This window comes from Gastrolobium bilobum, unplaced genomic scaffold (genome assembly GCF_033153095.1).
Source record: "Gastrolobium bilobum isolate Gb01-03AN ecotype WA unplaced genomic scaffold, APGP_CSIRO_Gbil_v1 utg2184, whole genome shotgun sequence".
Taxonomy (NCBI): domain Eukaryota; kingdom Viridiplantae; phylum Streptophyta; class Magnoliopsida; order Fabales; family Fabaceae; genus Gastrolobium; species Gastrolobium bilobum.
Window position 1 is genome coordinate 34,258 of NW_026899222.1, and position 23,244 is coordinate 57,501.

The 23,244-nt window shown below is 33.2% G+C and overlaps 2 protein-coding genes across 3 annotated transcripts; one reads left to right on the forward strand and one right to left on the reverse strand.

The window, feature by feature from the left end:
• Positions 1 to 1,961: 1,961 nt before the first annotated feature.
• LOC133288460 (F-box/FBD/LRR-repeat protein At5g53840-like) lies at positions 1,962 to 3,619 on the reverse strand. The gene is made up of 4 exons (XM_061486214.1): positions 3,349 to 3,619; positions 3,182 to 3,252; positions 2,219 to 2,788; positions 1,962 to 2,120 (listed from the first exon to the last, which is right to left on the reverse strand). The coding sequence occupies exons 1-4, from the start codon at positions 3,617 to 3,619 to the stop codon at positions 1,962 to 1,964; spliced, it is 1,071 nt and encodes a 356-aa protein (XP_061342198.1).
• A 10,463-nt stretch (positions 3,620 to 14,082) lies between these two features.
• LOC133288510 (F-box/FBD/LRR-repeat protein At5g53840-like) lies at positions 14,083 to 17,390 on the forward strand. Of its 2 annotated transcripts, none has more exons than XM_061486294.1 (3): positions 14,083 to 14,459; positions 15,554 to 16,623; positions 16,733 to 17,390. In XM_061486294.1, the coding sequence occupies exons 2-3, from the start codon at positions 15,588 to 15,590 to the stop codon at positions 16,798 to 16,800; spliced, it is 1,104 nt and encodes a 367-aa protein (XP_061342278.1). In that variant the 5' UTR covers positions 14,083 to 14,459; positions 15,554 to 15,587; the 3' UTR covers positions 16,801 to 17,390. The 2 variants fall into 2 exon arrangements, with proteins under 2 accessions (XP_061342278.1, XP_061342277.1); XM_061486293.1 differs by having other exon boundaries at positions 14,095 to 14,459; positions 15,554 to 16,634.
• The last annotated feature ends 5,854 nt before the right edge of the window (positions 17,391 to 23,244 follow it).

A 23,244-nucleotide genomic window follows, 5' to 3' on the forward strand; every position in this document is an offset into this window, starting at 1 on the left:
CTTAAAAAAATCTCACATAATCAATGTGTGGGACTGTCACACTATATTAAATCCCGCATTCTTAACGTACAAGATTGACCATATTAATTTGTAATATCGTTTACAAAACAAAATAAATAAATGTTTAAAGGAAAAAAAAAAAAAAACTCTGGTTTGGTCGAAAAACTCATGTCCAAGTTTTATCATTGTTGCTCTTGCTAGCTAATTAGCTTTTAGAGTATCAGTTGTGGAATCATAAATTTGAGCAATGCAAACGGAGTTGTCGTAGTTTTACAATGAGAACGGAGTTGAAGTAGTTTTAGCCAAGAAACATGTATCACTTGACATATTTCCTAACAAATTAAATCGAACCTACCTAATGAGTATGAAAGCAATGGATATATCTTCAAACTGAACCTTAGTACAACAATAAAAACAATACCTTAGTGGAGTTGACCACATGGATTATAATCAATGCCATTGGATTCTTTCAAAAATCAAGCTTCCAATAAAACCATTTCGAGCAAGGTCTTTGTATAATTTCTCATGAATTTTTCTCAGTCTTCCTATATTCTGTTAATCAGACAATAATTTTGCAGTTTGATTGATTTTTCTCATTAGAGCTTCTTCTCCTTATATAACCAAACCATCATTCCAAAACATTACATCACTGGTCCCAAGAGATGCATTAGACAATCGACAATGAACATAAACTTTGCCAAATATTTTATGACGTGAATAAAATCAAAGCCAGACCTTGGTTGGATAAATTATATTGTTGGTTGACTTTCTGAACACCACGTAGTTCCGAGTTTTTTACTTTTCAAGTAATTTAGACCTTAGAAAGAAACATATGGATTTCCATAAAGCTACGCTAGCTTTCTGAATTCATTATAAATGCTAAAAAAATTGGAAATAGATTCCCTCGTGATTTATTTAACATTATATAGTCATGTTGAGAATGTTGGAAATAATCAAGTATGAGTTGTAAAGAAGTACCACATAGACTAGACATAGACCAAGTGATGACCATATAAGTGCAAAAGACCCATAAACCTACAGTCTTAAGGTTTTGGGTTGAGATGTGGTGTCGGCCCACTTATTGTGGTTTATCATTTGGCTCATTGGTGGATGTACACTTTGCAAAGGGTTTTGGGCTCCCCCGTACCATTCTCAACAGTGATATCAGAGCCAACGATCTGGGCCAAGTGTTTGGAAAGCCTCTGCAGAAGGCAGTGATATCATAGCCAACGATCTGGGCCAAGTGTTTGGAAAGCCTCTGCAGAAGGCTAGTGTGACCCTAATATTTTGAAAGAGAGAAAAAAAAAAGAGACTTCCACATAAGTTGCCCTTAGGGTAAGAATGATATTAGGCCTCACACTTGAGGGAGGATGTTGGAAATAATCAAGTATGAGTTGTAAAGAAGTACCACATAGACTAGACATAGACCAAGTGATGACCATATAAGTGCAAAAGACCCATAAACCTAGAGCCTTAAGGTTTTGAGTTGAGATGTGGTGTCGGCCCACTTATTGTGGTTTATCATTTGGCTCATTGGTGGATGTACCCTTTGCAAAGGGTTTTGGGCTCTCTCGTTCCATTCCCAACAGAGAAATTATAATAATACTGAATTAATGGTGGTAATTTTATAATTAATTATTTATTTTAATATATTTTTTATTTTTTCTTATCATCATTTATCTATCTTTATATAATTATCATTCCTTCACATAATCATCATGTCATGTTAAATAACACATGCCAAAAAAAAAAAAAAACTATGGAAGATTTATTATATGGACTCGTATCCTTTCCTAATTCTGAATCTTGCGCATAGCAACTGGTGAATACTATGACCAATCATGGTGGGTCCTTGCATGATAAAAATTGTGTCTATCTCTTCTCAACAAGACCCTATACTTTTATTCAAGAACGAGGAGAGGATTCAAATCCTTATTGTATACCCTTTTTATACCTTCCCATCAATAGCAATGAAATCCGGGAGATCCACCAAATAAGTAGGCCATGACATTGGTAGCTATGGAAACAGGGGAAGGTCTATCCATTTTTAACTCAAAAGTCCGCACTCTTGTGAAAGGAGAAGACAAACCATCCAATAAAGAAGGAAACATAGACAGAACCTAGGAAACATCTAAGACAGACAAGGATTTAGTTCAATGTACAGTAAGCTAGCAACTATTAATTGAAATACCGCATTTAACAGAGAAAAAAAACTTACTTGAATGATACCTCTTGATAAGGATACAAACTTTACACTCCCCATCACTTCAAACAATTCAATTAGCTGAAGAGACAAATTAGTGGCCTCGTTCAATTCATCAGAGAGATCAAAACTGCCTAGATCAATATCCACTTTCTCCACAAAGGGAAGGTTCACCTTAATGGAAAAATCATAAAGATACCTAAAGTCACGATAGCTAAAAGATTGGAGCCTTGGCGTAAAAAGCTCAATCACACAGTCTGAATCAAACACTTGATCCACTCTCATACGCGATATGCTCAAGTCAGTGAGTTGAGGAGCATAGATTTTAAAACTCTCAATTTTGCCATAGTATTGACAACCATGTAGAAACAGGCATCTCAAATTGGTACAACCACCGAAAGGATCAAGAAGCTCTTCAACCCCGCACTCGAACCGGCAATCAGAAAGATACAAATGTTTCAAAGAAACAAAATCAAACGTTGTGGTCTCAGTTGCTATGTCTGCCAGCTTGAGGGTGGTGAGGGAGTGACAAGCATAGAGTTGAGGTAACTTCCCCACAACACATTCAGCAAGGATGCTCAGAACCTGAATCCCCGATGGTATAACATAGACAATGATGGAATCTACGATGTACCCATCTGTTGGGAAATTCGTTCCCTCAAACTCCAATGTCAAGCGGGTCCAGGGGAAGCCCGTGGCGGGGAACCACCACCAATGAGTTAAGGCTACACCAACCGTAGCAAGTGGATCCGACACCATGTCTCAACCCAAAACCTCAAGGCTGTAGGTTTATGGGTCTTTTTTGCACTTATATAGTCATCACTTGGTCTATGTCTAGTCGATGTGGTACTTCTTTATAACTCATACTTGAATACTTCCAACATCTTCCCCTCAAGTATGAGACCCAACATTATGCTCCCCCTTAAGGGCAACTTCTGCGGAAGTCTTTTTTTCTTTAAGTATTGGAGTCACACTAGCCTTCTGCGGAGGCCTTGAAACATCACCATCTCTAAATACCCGGCCCAGCCAAACCTTTGGCTCTGATACCACTGTTAAGAATGAGCATAAAGTTTACAAATTGAAAAGTTGAAGCATGTTGAGATTGGTGGAAGAGTCTCTGCGGGACAACATGTGCTCCACGAAACACTGGAAAAGGACAGGATCATTGAAGGACATGTCGTGGAAATTGAGGACTTGGAGGGAAGTCCAAAGGTACCTCCATCGCTTGCTTAGAACACTTGTTTGAACTGCTGTTTTTGCGTCCAGAGAGGAAAGTATGCGATGGATCACTTCATCTGGCAAGTTGCTTAATCTGTCCTGCTTCACTATGCTGCTCTTCTTCTTGCTGTTGTTGTTGTTTTCTTGTGCTGGAATACCCAAAACCCCTTCTTGTTCAACTTCAACCGAAGCCTTCATCTTTTCTCAGTTCTCACAAAATTTAGTGTCTTTCCTTTTTTTCCTTCTCTGCATTTTAAGCTTCTTCTGTCCTTTTTCTCCTTATCTCCTAAGTATTAACTTAATTAGATTTTTCTATAAATTAATTCCCTTTCTTTATCTCTTCACGAGTTTCGAGTTAAGAAAAAAGAATTTAATATATGTTTATTGAAGATAAAGTTATCCCCTACGAGAATGGAATCCTATGAAGAGAAAAGAAAGAAAAATAAGTGATTCATTGTGATCCTGGTGGATACCACTGTCTCGTCAACAGATGTTTCCTGACCCTAGGGTAAATTGAGGGTCGTTCTTGATCCTAACGAGATTTGTCTAATCTCACTTAAATTTTTAAATAAAATTATTTTTTTGGAATTGATGGCTCTCATGTGACATGAAGATAACATTTCTCTGTTCCACAGAGATAGAAAACGGTGGAGCCCACCTAAATATAAATACAAAAAAAAAAAAAAAGGAGGCTTTGATTTTTCTAGTTTTTTTTACCTTTACAAATTGATAATAGGATGTTCCTAGTCTGAATTGAATAAGTTGTGTAAATAAAAAAATTTGATTCAATTTCTTCAGTTTGATTATGTAATCATCCATTTAATTTAGATTTTTTTAAAATCTGAACCAATCAAATCCAATTTTTTTGTTTGAATTGGATCGGTGTTTTCGATTTTTGAAAAGACTAAAATTTGTTTGATGATTGTTGTACGAATAACATATCTTTTGTATATATTGGCTTTGTAAAGTTTTTTTTTTTTTTGAAATACGAAAGGATCATTAAATGATAATCTAATTTTTTTTATTTTATATTTTCGCAATGAGATATGAAGCTACCAAATTTTGCTAATGGGGGAATGGCTAGATTTTTTCTTAGATTTAGCTGATGGGTTAATAGGTTTTGATTTTAAAATTTTTAAGGCTATGATTGGGAAAAGGCCGGAGTAGGCAGAGAGAAATTAATATATGGATCGATTTGAGTTGGAGCGATTTGAATTGGATCAGTTTTATCCAACCAAATCGAAAATCGATCCAATTCAATTAAAATTTGCTATTTTTTTCAGTTTTCAGTTCGGTCACCACAATTTAAATCAGTTTGTATCGATTGATGAACACTTTTAATAGATAATGTTATCTCTTTGTAAAGATAACGTCATCTCCATCTTGCACTTAAATTTATAAAAAATTATAAGACTATAAAATAATTGAAAATCAAAATAATTATAAAATAATATATATATATATATATATATATATATATATATATATGGGCTTATCGTTTCTCAAGCTGTTTGAGATAATTTTATCTCCGACTACTAAATCATAACCGTACAAAAATGGATCAATGGTGATAAAGGAAGAAAGAGAAAAAGAGAATCATAACCCTTCAAAGGTGAATCAATTAATATAAGGAAATAAATAAATAAAACGACATAGTTTTGAGGTGGCCGGAGATGAATTTATCTTAAGTTGCCGGAGAAATTTTTTTCCTTATATATATATATATATGTATTAATTTAAGAAAATATATAAACATAAATAACATGTAATTATCTTTCATTTATTTTCTTCACATTTGGAGTTTCTTTTTTTTCTCTTTTAAAATTGTTTGCCCAATCTAATAAAAAAAATTAATAATTAATTCTTACCCCCTCATTTAATTTATGCTTTTTTTCGGGTAAGTGATAATACAAAATCAAATAAAATATAAAAAATTCCAAAAAAATAAAGAGAAAAATAAATAACTAATCCATTGATCAACAAGTTAACGAAAGACAAACTCGAATAACATTTTAATAGTTTAAATCAAATAAAAGCTATTTTTTTATGTATTAACACATTAAAATTTGAATTAAGTACCTTATAATGTTGTAAAGTTTATTGAATCTTTTTCGCAGTTTCGTTATATTTTTCACCAACAATAAAAGGTTAGAGTAGAGTTGATGTTGAATCTAAGGGGCTATTTAGTAGGAGTAACATTTTTAGAATGACAGAAAAGTGTAAGTGAGATTTATATATGCCCATGTTTGTTAAGAGTTTTCATAATATTTGCCCGGCCATTTTATTTGTCCTGCATTTGATGTTATGTACAAATTATATTATGGATTTGGTGGTATTTTTCATTTGCCGGATGTAGGGATTTTGACACGAAAATTTTCGATCAAATGACCACTAATAAAGTGAAAGCAAGAAAAAATTAACCAACACATTCATTATCATATTTGAAAAAATAAAGTGAAGGTGGGGTTATTGTTGTAAATAACCCTACATTTCTGCTAATATTTTACAATCAACCAAAAAAGGCTCAGTAAACTTAACTAAAAAGTCTCAATAATATTTTCGTATACCAAACATCTTTTTTATAATATTTTCGAGTAATTCACTTTCCTATCATATTCTTAATAATTATGATTCTCAGACATCAAAAAAATTTCCTCTACCAAACAACCCCTAAAAGATCTACTCTTGCATAGATACCTTTGGCAGCTAATCTTTTGGTGATACAATAATAGCATCTGAATGTGCAAATGCTGGCAAGGGCAGAATATGTCAAATCATTTGCAGGTAGATAATTACTTGAATAGAAGTTATGAATCCTTCTTGTCATTAATGTCATTAATAATTAGAGTTTAAAATTTTTTTCTGTAAACAAGAGATAACTTTTATCTTTTTTTTTTTTTTTGGAAATAATAGGAAATTAAAACAAAAACACAACAAAAAGAAACTAGGCACAAAGCCTAGACCAGTGAACACCTATAGTGTCACCATACAGACTATCAATACAACCTGACGGTGGACAATCAAATTCCTGAATTACCCAAGAGAAACCATAAGAGTAAGAGGCTAGAAAGTCCGCTACTCTATTTCCTTCACGGTGAATGTGAGACATATAAATCTGCCAATCTCGCTGCATCAAATTTCGAATACGATTCACCAAATTAGTCGCAGGGTAATCATGGTGGCACCCATTTGTAATGAGTTGTTGAGCTGAAAGAGAATCTCCTTCGAGCCAAACTTGCCTAAAACCTCTATCCCAAGCTAGCTCCAAACCAACCAACCAAGCCCATAACTCTGCATGCAAAACTGTACCTGAGCCTAAATTTTTACAGAATCCGACGATCCAAGTTCCTGAGGCATCGCGAAAAACTCCTCCACACCCAGTCCTAGTACCATTAGCATCACATGCACCATCAACATTAAGCTTAACCCAATCCACAGGAGGACAACACCAAGCAACCAATCTCTCTATTCGATTCCTTGGTTGATTGCCCGCTCCAAAAACAGGGTTAGCTGCAAGAGCGACACTATCTCTGAAACCAATTGCTGAACGGATAAGTGAATAAGCATTCTGGCGATCACCTTCAAAAACCCAAGAATTCCTACATTTCCAAATTTTCCAGGCTAAGATTCCAAATAAAAGAGGCCAGTCCGACCCCATCCCCTAATCCTTTGAGCTGTCTAAATTAGAAATGATCCAATTGTGCAGGTTGAGGTTGAAAAATTCACGCTGATTTATATGAGGCATTATCATGCACCATACTTCCTTTGATTGTGGACAGTCGCGAATAGTATGAAGGATAGTTTCACTAGACTGATTACATCTAGGACACAGATCTGAAAGAGCCATATGACGGCGGAGTCTACAAACATTAGCCATCAGCTTCTCCCCTGCCATTAACCAAAGAAAAAAGCGAATTCTTTCTGGCCCCTGCCATCTCCAAACACTTTCCCAAGGAAACTGTTGGATTGTAGTATCTTTGATGGCTAATATTGCATATGCTGACTTAACAGTAAACTTGCCATCTGTCGTTCCATTCCAAATTAAATGATCCTGGCCATCTTGACTAGAAGGAGGAAGAAAATTCATAAATCGATGCAGCACAGAATCTGGAAGCAATTGTCGAAGAGAATTCCATTTCCATTGCCCCAATTCATCCACGTAGTCCACCACCTTCTGAAGAGTATCACTAATAGAAAACTGAGAACCTGCATATGAGATCAAAGGACCACAATCGGGCAGCCAGCTATCAAGCCAGAACATAGTGGACTGACCATTGCCTAACTGCACCCGACTATGATCCATTATAATATTCCAATGACGCGTAATTCCCTTCCAAAGCTGGGAGCTGCTGTTTGGAGCATGAATAATTGGTGTCATGCCTGCCTCCACATTGTACTTAGCACGTAAGAACTTTGACCACAAGGCATCTGGATGAGCTACGAGGTTGAACCCAACCTTCATGATAAATGCTGAGTTCATTTCCCTCATACTCCGCAGTCCAAGGCCTCCATTTTTTTTATCCATGCAAATCTGCTTCCAGGCCACAAGATGAGAACGTCTAGAGTGTGGAGATGAACCCCAAACAAAATTTCGAATCTTCCTATCAATCTCTTCACAGGTGACTTGCGGTAATGAACACACCTGCATTGGATATGATGGGATTGCTAATAACACTGCTTTAGATAATGTAACACGACCTGCTAGAGATAGACTGGCATGATTCCAAGCAGCAATTCTAGAATTCATTCGATCCAAAACATAAGAGAAAGATGACTGACCCACTCGCTTATGATGCAAAGGAATTCCCAAGTATCTTCCAAGATCCGCAGTCAAAGAAAAACCAAGAAGCCCACTAAGATGGTTTGCTTGAGTATGACCCACATTCTGAGAAAAGAAAACTCTAGTCTTACTATGATTGACTTTTTGACCAGATGAATCACAAAATATATGTAAGGCCTGTTGAATTATTAACACTTGCTCCTGAGAAGCTTCTGCAAACAAAAGGAGATCGTCAGCAAAAAATAAGTGGGAAATTTGTGGAGCTCCCCTTTTAATCCTCACTGGCTTCCACCTCCTGTGATCCACTGCCTGAGAAATGAGATGGGCTAGTCTTTCCATGCAGAGGACAAAAAGATAAGGAGAAAGAGGATCTCCTTGTCTTAAGCCTCTAGTTGGCCGAAATTCTTTAGTACAAGCCCCATTCCAAAGAACATTCATAGTGCAAGATGAAACACACAACATAATTAGTCTTATCAAATTTTCAGGAAGCCCTTATCTTTAATACTAGTGGATGGATTCCACTTTTTCTTTTTCTCTCTTTCTTATTTTCATATAACTTCATCCATTTTAGAAGATAAAATTATCTCCTACTAATAACTGATACATTGATTCCTTATAATAAATGAGGCAAAGATTTAAAATTAAAGGAAAATCATTTTTGCCGCTGCGGCATAAATAATTTGCCTGTCACATATACATATTTACCAAGATACGACGTTTGATCCTGGTATTTTTTTTAAAACAAAAAATCAGTTGGTTCCATTTTTTGTCTACACAACAGATGTTTTCTTTTTGCCACGGCTGCAGAAAAACCAAACCCAAAATTAAAAACTATCAAGGTATGTGAATGATCACTTTATTTGGTGAGTTGTTCAATCTATCCACTTTTATTATGCTTTTCTTCTTGCTAGCATGTGATTCTATTTCTTTTCTAGTGCTTCTTTCATCTTCTCCTTCTCCCCTATATATTAATTTAATTAGACTTTTCTAGAAATTAATTATCCTTTTACTCTTCACACATTTATACCGTGTTTGGATAAGAAGTAATAAAAAAATTAATATTTCTTGCATAACATAAAGTGGTGACGTGAGTTAATGGCCCTATTTACCGGAAATAACTTCTTCTTTTTTATAGAAACATAAGAGATAATTTTATTTCCAATATACATATAAAATATTAAATCCATAAAAAATTGTAAAATTATAAACCAATTGAAAAACTAAAATAAATTATAGAATAAAATATATGCAAATCTTAGAAAAAAAAATGTAGTTATCTTTCATTTTTCCTTTTTTTTTGAATTTCTTTCCATTTTCTCCTTTAAAATCAGGGAAAAGTTCAAAAGCCCCATATATTTTTCCTTTGAATCACTTATCTTATTCTTTCTCTTTTTAATCTCTTATCCCCCATGGTTTGTTCCATCAAAACTCATTCTTAACACTATTATAAACTTTAATAATCTATTTACCCTTCTTGAAAAAAGAAATAGATCATGATAAAAAAACAAAAATGTAGAAGAAAAATAAGACCCGAATATGTTGGAAACGTACAACATTTTATAGAAAAAATTGAAAGTAAAAAAAAAAAATAGAAGAGAAAAAAGACCAAATACTTCTAAATTAAGAAGAAGAAATAGGCTGGGGACAAAAAAAAACATAAAATCCAATTGTAGCTACAAAGTATGTTTTGATGATTACAAAAAGGCAACAACAAAAAAAGAATAACATTGATCAAGAGTAAAAAGTATCAACCATGTGTGAAGATTGAAGATACATGATTGAGCCACACAAGAAGAGTAATAAGATATTAAAAGTGGCAAGAACGTGGATGAGCTATGAAGAAAACTAGCAATGGATCAAGAGCAACAAGGAAGAATAATAGGAGCAAAACCAGTATCAAAGGCAACAAACCATGGATAACCTTGAAGAAAAGCTTAATCTCACAAGCCATGGTAAAAGATAATCTAATCCAACAAAGAGTCAAAGTACTGCAAAACCAACAAATCAAACATCAAATTCAAGTGAAGATTAAGATCAAAGAATCAACACAAGAAGCTAAGTCCTTGTTCCTATTATATTATACTTTTAGGATTTAGATTCAATTTTAATGGTATATATTGAATTACATTATATGAGCTCAATATTGCTTAATCTCTCAAAATTAAATGACTCTTATACAAATCATCTTGGCATGCTTTTCATTCAAAGGAAAATAAGTTACATATGTTAAATGTGATAGTCTTTTTTACAAGAGCAAACAATGTGCATGAAACGATTTTTTGAATCAAATCAGTTTCTATTTGTGAAATTAATGCATAAGAGTCAATTAGGATTGGAAAAATAATTCTAACATGATTTTACCATATTTTGAACATGTTTTAACCTTATAAACATCTTTTCAAGAGTTAATTATAGATTTTTATAATGTTAGGAACCATTTGAAAGTGAAACGAAGTGTAAAAAATATATTTTTAACCATTTTTCACTTGCTATCAAGGGAGGATTCGAATTCCTTATTCCTAGAATCAAGGATTTGAATCCCTCACGAAAAGGATTTGAATACTTACTAACCAGTAAGCTTATAACAACTATAAACAAATTTTGGCTAAAATCACCATAATACATTCCTTATGGCTCTAAACAAGTTTGATCATCATTGTTAGACATCTTAAGGATAATTTGAGAGCTTTTAGACTATCATTTACATATTCTTTCATATCTTTCAAATATTACACATATTTGAGCTCATATTTTGAAAATTCATATATCATAGTACTTCAACTTGTATTATCCACACTTTGAGTGTAAATCCTTATTCAAATCATTCCTTATTATATTCTTGAGTTAAAGGGTAGTGAGACCCTAAGAGATTGAGAGGTAGCCCATTGCCTACAAATTTGGAAAAGGTTGTAAGGTCTGCAAGTACCCTTAAACTTGAAGGTTGTTGTAAGGTCACACATGACCTATAAAACTTGTAGGTTGTAGCGGTTTGTCAAGTACCAATGAAGCTTAATGGATAGTGGATTTTTTTTGTTAAGAGCATCAGGCGTTCAACGCGTACAATTAGTGCTCTAAGCTAGGTGGTGGACTATGGGATGTGAGAATAGAGCTGACATGTAATTAGTCATGTGTATGTAGTTGCTAATGTGTAATTAGTCATGTGTATATAGTTGTTGAGGTGTGTTAGTTGTTGTAGTGTAGTCTGGACATGTGTGTGTGAATTATATTTTGGTTAATAGGTGTAACCGAAAAGACAATTCTAGAGCAATAGTTTTGCTTTGTATATAATACCGAATGTAACTAATTTTGGTTATCGAATAATAAAATTTCTCCTTGTTCTTTGTTTCTTTTAGAGCCCAACTTTAACATCGGTGCTTCCACATTCTTCTCCAAGATTTGCCACCATGAAAGTGCAAGATCTTGCAGAAGAGTTTGGTGCTTTCCAACTCTATATCAAGCAACGCTTAGATGAGAGTCAAGCTTAAATTGCCACTTTCAACAATCAACTGCAACAAATTCATGCAGCTTTGTTGGGGTTGGAGAGTCAGGCTCGTGAATCTGGAACACAGAGAGGTCAGCACTATCAAACGAAGTTTGAAAATTTGCACAACAATCACATTCGTATTGATAATCGTGTTGATTCCAATTATCCTCATTTTTTGTTCTAGTTCATACGCTTGGAGATACCAGCCTTCGATGGAAATGACCCAAATGGGTGGATTTTCAAATCAGAGATGTTCTTTGGATTACAATAAATTCCAGACGAGTATAAGGTGCATTTAGCGGGATTAAAGATGGAGGAAATTATTGCACCATGGTATTAGTGGATTTACAGTGGTGGTACTACTTGCTATTGGGATGATTTGAAGATCGCAGTTCGTCAGCGTTTTGGTGCTGAGGGATATGATCTAAAAGGTATGTTATCAAAACTTGAAACTGGATCGTTGAATGAGCTTATATTTTATCGAAACTTTGCTATAAAGTGTTGTATGTTTTCAACATATTTGATCTTATATTTTCTTCTATTTTTTATTTTATGTTATTGGTTTATTTTCTTCTTCTAAGAAGAGTAAGTAAATTAATTAAGCTTATAACTGTGTGTTAAGGATGGGTTTGAATGGAACAAACCAAAAGGGGTAAGTGATTAAAAATAAATAAAATAAAAGAGTAAATGATTCAAAGCAAAAGTATAAGGGGATTTTGAAATTTTCCCAAACTTTAAAAGAGAAAAAGAAAAAGAAATAATTTGGGAGAGCTGCCCCCGAAAGGGTCCGACAGTGCTCGATGAGGATTAATATTCGATTACAGCCGGAAGATACCCTTGAGATTACTTAAAAAAAAAAAAAAAAAAAAAAAAAACTCCAAAAGAAGGAGAAATAAAAGATAATTGCATGTTTTTTTTTCTTCTTTTAAGATTTGTATATATTTTATGGGTTTTATAATTCTCATGTTATATGATAAGAGAATTCTTATGTCATAGAGACAAAAAGTCATAATAGACCCATATATTAGAAAAAGCCGTATGTGAGACCCATATTAGTACAAAAATCAAAAGGTCTGTAGAAAAATTTTCTTTCACGTGTTACATGAAAATTATAAAACTCATATTTTATTCTATAATTTATTTCGGTTTTTCAAATGATTTATAATTTTACAATTTTTATATATTTATTCTATATATATATTAGAGATAAAATTTTCTCTTATAAGTTTATAAAAAAAAGGAAGCTATTTCTTGTAAATAGGCCCATCAACTCCCGTCATCACTTTATCTTATACAAGAAATATTAAATTCTTTTTTTATTACTTCTTATCCAAACACAGTATAAATATGTGGAGGATAAGGAAGGAGAATAAATTTCTATAAAAGTCTAATTAAATTAAGGGTTTAATTTTTTTTATTATAGGATATAAACTTATTTCTTATGCATACATAAAATATATGAGATTTATATTTTTTTCTCTCTTTTTCTTAATATGTCAATTCAATAAAGACAATATAAGAAATAATAAATCTTTAAATTAATTTATAAAAGAAAAAGAGAAAAAAAAAGCACTAAAAGAAAAGAGAATCACATGCTAACGAGAAGAGCATAACGAAAGAGAATAGATTGAGCAAGGATTCATAACTTCTACCGATCAAGGATTCATAACTTCTATTCAAGGAGTTATCCTCCTGCAAACGATTTGACCCCTCTACCCTTCCCATAACATTTACACATTTAGATGCTATTACTGTTATCAAAAAAAAAAAAAAAAAGAATTAGCTGCTAGAGGTATTTATCCCACAATACATCCTTTAGATTCAACTTCGGCTATGCTCCAACCTCTTATATTTGGTGAAGAACACTACAAAACTGCAGAAAAGGTTAAATAAACTTCACAAAGTTACAAGAAACTTAATTCAAATTTCAAATGAGTTAAATTAGCTTTTATTTCATTTAAACCAGTGTTTTAAAACTCGGATCGGTCATCGACTCGGTCGAAGTACTGGGTCACCGGGTTCATTGTTCTCATATTAAAAAAATATAAATTTATTACTTAGATTAAACATTCATAAAAGAAAACTATCAATAATGGGCTTATCTTAAAAATTCATAAAATATAATTTTTTTTACTAATATAGTATACAATTTCATAACTAAAAAAAAATGGTTGTGATTCTTATACGATTAAGAAAATCAAATTCTACATGATATTAATTGGAACAGAGAATGTTTGGTTTTATCTCCACTAACTCTCGATTTTCCATGGCAAAAGCAAACTAGAGTTCAATGCTACACTCTAATTACTAGATCTGCAAGAAATCAGACACCATATAAATTAATAACCGTATACTCTAATCACCAAGATCTAAAAAATAACCCCAAAATCATCCTCTTAACGAATAACAAAAACTGAAAATGCATACAGTGACAGATACAGCATCATTATCAATAAAATTCAGCCACATAAGAATCGGATTCTTCTAGTTTTAGACGGTAACAGAAATTAAGAGTTAGAAAGTTGCAGGAAGTAAGTTTAAGCCGTGAGCTGTATTATCGTATCACACACATGGCTTTCAAAGATCTGTATCATGATTCCCTTGTTCCTATATTGCCTGCTTTTGGAAAATGAAGAGGCACTGCCAAGAAGTCAAGAACTATCTGAAGTCCGTCCGAACGGCGAAGAGAAATGTCAATCTCAGCTGATACAGGTTCAATTTCGGAGAAGAACTATCCAAACGGCGAAGGAAATCAAGGAATCAGATGAGATATGGTACGGGTCTCCTTTAGGTCGAAACTTGAAACACAAAAAACGACCTCGTTTTTGTAATATAACTCATTTAAAAAAAAAAAACATGTAACCGGTCCAAACCGGATCTCCTTCAACTTGCCGGGTCACTGAGACCCGGCCGAGTCGACCGGTCTAAACCGGATTGATTGCACAACCAGTCCAAAGAGTGACTCGAACCGGAGAACCCATTGGTTCATCGAGACCCGGATAGACTCGACAGGTCTGATCCGATTTTTAAAACATTGATTTAAACTATTAAAATTTAATTTGGGTCCGACTGTCGTTAACTTGTTCATTAATAGACTAGTTATTTATTTTTCTCTTTATTTTTTTGGACTTGTCTATATTTTATTTTCTATTATCCCTTATTCAAACAAAGTATAAATAAATGTACGAATGAGAATGAAAGTGAAATAATAATTATAAAAATTTGATTAGATGGGACCGACAATTTTAAAAGAGTAAAAGAAAAGAAACTCCAAATGCAAAGAAAGATATATGAAAAATAATTATGTTATTTTTTATTTATTTATTTTCTTAAATTTGCATATATTTTATTTATAATACTTTTAATTTTTCAATTAATTTATAATTTTTTTTATGGATTTAATGTTTTTACATTAGATATAGATAAATTATTTACGTTTCATTCCAAAACGACGTTGTTTCGTGTTGAAAAATTAAAAAATTATAATGAGATATACTATAGTCTGCAAATAAATTACAATTACAAAAATACATTAATTTCTGCCAAAATAATATCATTTTAAAGTTAATATAAATAACTTATCGACGTTAACTATAGAAAACGTGAGACCCTTTTTTATATATTTAACATTTCTCGTATGCAAAACGAAAATAATGAATATCTCTTTGTCGATAAACTTATCTATTGCCAGTATAACCAATGAATCATTTATTTTTCTTTCTTTTCTCTTCACGTGATTCTATTTACGTACGGGATAACTTTATCTTCAAAAAACATATATTAAATCCTTTTTTATTACCTCGAAATTCGTGAAGAGATAAAGGAAGGGAATTAATTTATAGAAAAATCTAATTAAGTTAATACTTAGGAGATAAGGAGAAAAAGGACAGAAGAAGCTTAAAATGCAGAGAAGGAAAAAAGGAAAGACAATCACAATTTCCCCCACTAAATTTTGTGAGAAGGAAGAAAAGATGAAGGCTTCGGTTGAAGTTGAACAAGAAGGGGCTTCGAGGATTCCAGCACAAGAAAACAGCAACAGCAGCAAGAAGAAGAGCAGCATAGTGAAGCAGGACAGATTGAGCCACTTGCCAGATGAAGTGATCCATCGCATACTTTCCTCTCTGGACGCAAAAATAGCAGTTCAAACAAGTGTTCTAAGCATGCGATGGAGGTACCTTTGGACTTCCCTCCAAGTCCTCAATTTCCACGACATGTCCTTCGATGATCCTGTCCTTTTCCAGTGTTTCGTGGAGCACGTGTTGTCCCGCAGAGACTCTTCCACCAATCTCAACATGCTTCAACTTGTGTGCCACGATGAACTAGATGATGGGTACATCGTAGATTCCATCATTGACTATGTTATACTAACGGGGATTCAGGTTCTGAGCATCCTTGCTGAATGTGTTGTAGGGAAGTTACCTCAGCTCTATGCTTGTCACTCCCTCACCACCCTCAAGCTGGCAGACATAGCAACTGAGACCACAACGTTTGATTTTGTTTCTTTGAAACATTTGTATCTTTCTGATTGCCGGTTCGAGTGCGGGGTTGAAGAGCTTCTTGATCCTTTCGGTGGTTGTACCAATTTGAGATGTCTGTTTCTACATGGTTGTCAATACTATGGCAAAATTGAGAGTTTTAAAATATATGCTCCTCAACTCACTGACTTGAGCATATCGCGTATGAGAGTGGATCAAGTGTTTGATTCAGACTGTGTGATTGAGCTTTTTACGCCAAGGCTCCAATCTTTTAGCTATCGTGACTTTAGGTATCTTTATGATTTTTCCATTAAGGTGAACCTTCCCTTTGTGGAGAAAGTGGATATTGATCTAGGCAGTTTTGATCTCTCTGATGAATTGAACGAGGCCACTAATTTGTCTCTTCAGCTAATTGAATTGTTTGAAGTGATGGGGAGTGTAAAGTTTCTATCCTTATCAAGGGGTATCATTCAAGTAATTTTTTTTTCTCTGTTAAATGCGGTATTTCAATTAATAGTTGCTAGCTTATTGTTCATTGAACTAAATTCTTGTCTGTCTTTGATGTTTCCTAGGTTCTGTCTATGTTTCCTGCTTTATTGGATGGTCTGTCTTCTCCTTTCACAAGAGTGCGGACTTTTGAGTTAAAAATGGATAGACCTTCCCCTGTTTCCATATCTACCAATGTCGTGGCCTACTTATTTGGTGGATCTCCTGAGTTTCATTGCTATTGATGGGAAGGTATGAAAAGGGTATACAATAAGGATTTGGATCCTCTCCTCGTTCTTAAATAAAAGTATAGGGTCTTGTTGAGAAGAGAAAGACACAATTTTTATCATGCAAGGACCAATATAGTATTCACCAGTTGCTATGTGCAACATTCAGAGGAAGGTCTATATCGCTATCCTTATCTTGCATTTGCAGGAGATTAATTATATGAATTAAATTTGAGACCTTTCGGTCAACATAGTGGCAATACCAACGGCTGTGCTACGATTTCCCTTTGGGTCTATAGTGTTCACCAATTATATTAAAAAAAAAAAGCTACATGTTTTTCTCTCTATTTCAAGACTGTATCCTGTTATTGGAAATTAGGAGAGGATACGAGTCCATATAATACACCTTATATAGCTTTTTTCTCTGCACTTATAATGAATTCAGAACACTGGCGTAGCTTTATGGAAATGCATATGTTTCTTTCTGAGGTCTAAATTACTTGAAAAGCAAAAACTCGGAAGCACGTGGTGTTGAGAAAGCTCGACGAACAATATGATTTATCCAACCAAGGTCTCATTTATAAGGCTTTGATTTAAGGGATATGGTATTATGTCAATTTTTTTTTCATGTCTATTCTATCTACTCATTTCTAACATCAATGGATCAAAATATCAAGAGAAAAAAGAGAAAGTAAAAATTGGTTGAGTTTTGGATCTAACGATGATTGAGATGAATAGATAAGGTAAGTATGAAGAGTAGTTAGATAGAATATCCTATCCTTTTATTTAATCCATTTGATAAAATATTCGACAAAGTTTATGTTGATTGTCAATTTTCTAATGCATCTCTTGGGACCAGTGATGTAAAGTTTTTTTAGATTAATGGTTTGGTTATATAAGGAGAAGCTCTAATGAGAAAAATCAATCAAACAGAAGAATTATTGTCTGATTAACAGGATAGAGGAAGACTGATAAAAATTCATGAGAAATCATAAAAAGACCTTGCTCGAAATGGTTTTTGTGGAAGCTTGATTTTTGAAAGAAACCAATGGCATTGATTATAATACATGTAGTCAACTCCACCAAGGCATTGTTGTTATTGTTGTATTAAGGTTCTATTTGAAGATATATCAATTTCTTTCCTACTCATTAGGTAGGTTCGATTTGATTTGTTAGGAAATGTGTCACGTGATACATGTTTCTTGGCTAAATAAAACTACACCAACTCCGTTCTCATTGTAAAACTACTACAACTCCTTTTGCTTTGCTCAAATTTCTGCTTCCACAACTGATACTAGGTTGTATATCTAATAACTAATTAGTTAGCAACAACAACAATGATAAAACTTGGACATTTGTTTATGAGTTTTTTAACCAAACCAGAGTTTTTTTTAATATTTATTTAATTTATTTTTTAAAGCATATTATAAATTAATACGATGAATCCCATATGCGGGATTAATGCTAACATGACAGTCCCATATGTTGATTATATGAGATTCTTATAAGTCTCGCACGTTGATTATATAGGACTTAATGCCAACGTGATAGTCTCACGTGACAAATATACGGGACTTTACGGCAAACTTGTGAGACTTACACATTGGCATTAAGTCCGATAGAATTAACGTGCAAGACGTAAAGAGTCACATATAGTCAACGTGGGGACTTGGATGTGGGACTTGAACGATGACATTACGTGCGGGACATGTCTTGCACGAAGAGTCTTGTACGTTTTTCGTGCATAATTGACTGTATTAATTTGAAATATCTTTCAAAAAGTAAATTAAATAGATAATTTTTTTAAGAAAAACAAAGAATTATTTGGAGAAAAAACCTTCTTTCATGTTTTAAAATCTGGATGGTAAATAAAAATTATATATTTAACGTATCTAGCATGCTGTTCATCATAAATCAAGTAAGTTGGTGAAATTCATATCTAAACTTTCAGTTATCCAAGCTGAGGATTGAGAAAAAGGAGAATGTAACTCTGCCATAATTTTTCTGCCTGAATTTTTTTTAAAGTGATTTGGCATGTTTGTTAGACTCTTAAATGGGTGAGTGATTTCCTCTACTTTATTCCATCAAACAACCATATATGAATCAGTTGAATTTTATCATAATTTCAGCTATATAGCATTACTCTTTATATTCGCTATTGTCTAGATCAAAATGCAATATATTGCACTTGCTATTTAATTTTGACCATTGTGGATCATATGCTAGAGTATTGGGCTTCAAAGGGCTTGCATTGAGTACGTTATGATATTATTTATAGCATGACCCATGTGGAAATCAATTACGAGTATAATGTGTTATATTAGGGGTGCATAGGGTGCAAATCATTCTGATTGAAGACAACTTCCAACTAACTTCCACGGTTTTATCTATTAGAAGCGTTTTATATAAAAGAATTTTTTTTTATTCAAAAATTATGATTTTTGGGAATATAGTGAGAATTTGTTTTTTCGAAAATATTGAAATAATTTTTTTGATGTTATATTTAATTGATTGTAAAATATTACTAGGAATGTGTACCGAAATTACAATTTTACCCATGTGTTTGAATATTGAATCATTGTCCGTTGCTTTTTATACCTCAGTTTTGTCACTCTCTCTTCGTGGTGGTTTTTTTTTCTATTTAATCTCTATGTTGATGTCATTAACAAGTTGCAACAGTGGGAGGAAAAAGATTGTTAGTTCTGAAAATGCCAAAAACATAGAAAAACTTGCCGAGGCTGAAGTTCCTTGGTCAATGCACAACTACTTGGTAGTAATATCCATTAATTTGTTGTGGCTTACATGCACAGTGGCAAAGCGAGGCTATAAATTTAGTCCGGGCCAAAAAAATTTATATATCAAATTATTAAAATATTTATCGTAATTACATATATTTATTAGAAAAAAAATTTACAATGAATTCTAGCATAGAGATCTAAATGATTTACTAAATAATCTCACATAACATTAAAAATTCAAATGAACAATTGCCAATGATTATATATCAAAGCAAACATAAAAGCACTAAGCTTTCCGGTAAGAATTTCAAACATAAGAATTGCAACTATTAAATGGATACTCAAGCCACGAAGAAAATTCTTTGAACCAAGAAGCTTGAAAACGTTGAGGATGTTTTTCCTTTGAAAATGGATAAGAGCATTGAGCTTGATATGGTCCAACTATTAAATAAGCTCTCCGTATCTCATCGACTTCATTAGCTGAATATTCCCAAATTGGCTTACGTTTGCCTGGATCACGTTCAAAACTTTCATTTTTGACTGTAATAATGTCATCAGTATGTTCAATTCTACAACACTTGGAAGGAGGTTGCTCATGAGAAAGTGCATTACTTTCATAAATTATATTCGTAGGATCATCACTTGATTCACTTTCAGAAACTAGTTTCTTTTTAAAGAACACATCTATACTTTTCTGTTTATCCTTACCTATACTTTTCAACAGCTACCTGTGTCAGAAAACACATTGAATACAAAAATATAAAATACATTTCACTAACATGACTCAAATTAAATTCTATAAAAAAAAAACTCATTCTTACACATTTTTAATAAAATCCTAGAATAGTGGCCTCAATATCTAATATCTAAACCCTAAACAATAATTAACTCACTAGAAAACATAACAAGTTCATATTAAAAAGTACAAATAAGCTAAACCAAGAGTTTATATAATTCCATCTCCATGTAACTTGGCTGATGAATTGCAAATAAAAATATCTGTCATGTGCCCATTGTCCACTAATAGATGATTTAATTCTCCTAAAACAAAAACAAAAGAGAAAATTTTATTTCATTTAAATTCACAGAATATTCTATTCAAGTGTCTTGGTGGTAGATCTAACTTTAAATCTGAATAAAAAGAACTAAATAGTACTCTTTAAAAAACCCACACCTAAAAAAAAAAATATAGAGTTAGCATCATCGAATCCATTATATATACTTTGTCACTGCTTAGTGGGACCAATATGTTGTTCAAAATAACCACGAGTTGAAGGCAAAAAGAACAAACACTAAAAGAGCAAAGATGATAAAGGTCGGTGAAATAAAATGATAAAATAATAAATGGTCAACTAAGGTTTTTGCTCCCACTTTGAGGAAAGTAGTGCCTTTATCAGCGCTAAATTGGCAGAGAAAGAACAAAAATTGAAAGAGAGGCATTAGCGCTAAATTATCAGCGTTAAAGTGGTGCCTTTCCACTATGAACTTTTTGTTGGGGAAAAAAATTGAAAGAACAAAAATTCCTAAAAACTAGTTGGGTTAAAGGTAGGATCCTTAGCTTAGCTCCATTGACAGAGAAAAAGAGCTAAAAACGGGAAAAAAAAGCCAAATACCTGGTGAGAGAGAGCCTGACCTTAGAATTTAGAACAGGGCAAGAGAGAGGCATCAGCGTAAGATGAAACATAAATTAAGAGAGTCAAAAGAGTGAAAACTTTATTAAATAGTTTTTAATTTTATTAAATACTTTTAATTTTTTTTGGATACAAACTGAAATTGAACACATAACTTGATATAACCTACTCAAATCCTTCATCAAATATATTTTAATTTTAGTCCGGGCCAAATTATAATTTTAATCCAGACTAAATTATAATTAATTATATAATTGTATATAATAATTAAATTTGTTAAAATTTAGCAGAGTCAGGCACCCTCCAGACGTGGCTCCGCCATTGTACCACCATCTGACACAAATTAGAATTAGTAGAGGTGCACCGCATAATGTTCTTCTGTATCATTTTAACCTTTTTTATCCTGACTTCCTATTTCTCTGTGCTTCCTTCCAGATGCTCTGTGTAGGTCTTGGATGATTGAATAGAAGTCATTATTCCAGATGCTTCGTGCCACACCGCGGAGATGGAGGACACAAGAACAAATTCGATTTTTCGGAGCACACGATGTGGTGTTTCCTCCCAAGATTTTTTTCACACACCTGATATGGTATTCCAGGGCATTTTTCATTTTTGTCTTAGCAAGTTGTTAATTGTTTCCAATGGGGTGGGGAAAAAATAATACCATGGGTGAGATGGTATTTTAGTTTGGGAATTTGTAGTTATAAATAAAATGATGGGGAAAAAATAATGCTAAGAATATTTTCACTTCTTCTTGTACCAAACCCAGAAATTTTTTTCCCCACCCCACTTTCCCAGGATTTCAACCAAAATTCTCATACCAAACAGCCCCTAAAGAATTAAGAGATACTTTACCTAGGTCTTAACACAGAAGAACTCTTGTTTTCAGCAAAGGAATAAGGTCTTTCTGATAAATTTATTGGCTACGTGTTATACTTTGTATTTGATGATGACTCTGTGAAGGTTTGGTGGTATTGTTATAGGTCTTTGACTTGTTTTATTTTTCCTTTCTTTGGTAGTTTAGGGCTGGACCTATAAATAGTTGATGTTGTTTAGAATTTTTAAGCTTGATTATATTTCTCTTATAAAATGAGTACTGTAACGAATGCAGTGAAGAAAATATATTGCATATTGTTAGATGTAGCTTATATTGAGTGAACTAAGGTAATTTGCGTCTCCATTTTTCTTCCTTTTTTCTCTTTTTGATTTGCAATTATGTGTATGCTTGTTTGGTCCCAACAATATGTAGCAATGCTAAGGGCAAAGAGAAGTTGTATTATTCTTAAAATGGCATCATATTTGTTCCTGATGGTTATTTTGTAATTTTTTTTGTTTCTTTTGTAGTAAATGGCCTATTGAGGGATCTTATTTGGCTTTCTTATGCTATAAATAGGCTATTTACATATAATCTCAATTTGAATATGGCATAAGATGAGGGGTATATCTTCCTTGTAAACTCGGAACAAATATTGAGTGATCCTAGCTCATTTGAGCCTGGTAGAGAGAAAGGAGAGGAGAGAGAGGAGAAAAAGAGGAAGAAGGAAGAGAGAGAAAAAGATCATGCAATTATTTTCTATAAACTCAACGCTCATGTTGCATTTACATGTCCTACCAATCAATCAACAATTAATGAATTCGGCTCCTTGAAATAACTTAAAATAATAAAAATGCTTATAACATGGAAATACTAGTCTTAGAAAATAAGGGGAAGAAAAAACCACTTCAACTTAGGAGAACAATTTCACTAATGAATATAACAAATATTACAGCCAATAATTACAATATATTTCAAGAACAATCCTATCTCTGGAACCATTCTATGCCTTCTAAGATGTGCTTCCTTGAACTCATTCAAACTTTTCATCTTTCCCATACAGTGGTGGTTTAACATCATTAGTACTCAACATTACAATAGATTAAAATATTCTTAGAAACCAACTAGACCCAAAACAGAGTTAGTCTATGTTTTAAATGAGCTATTAAAATGTTAATCCAGGCCTGA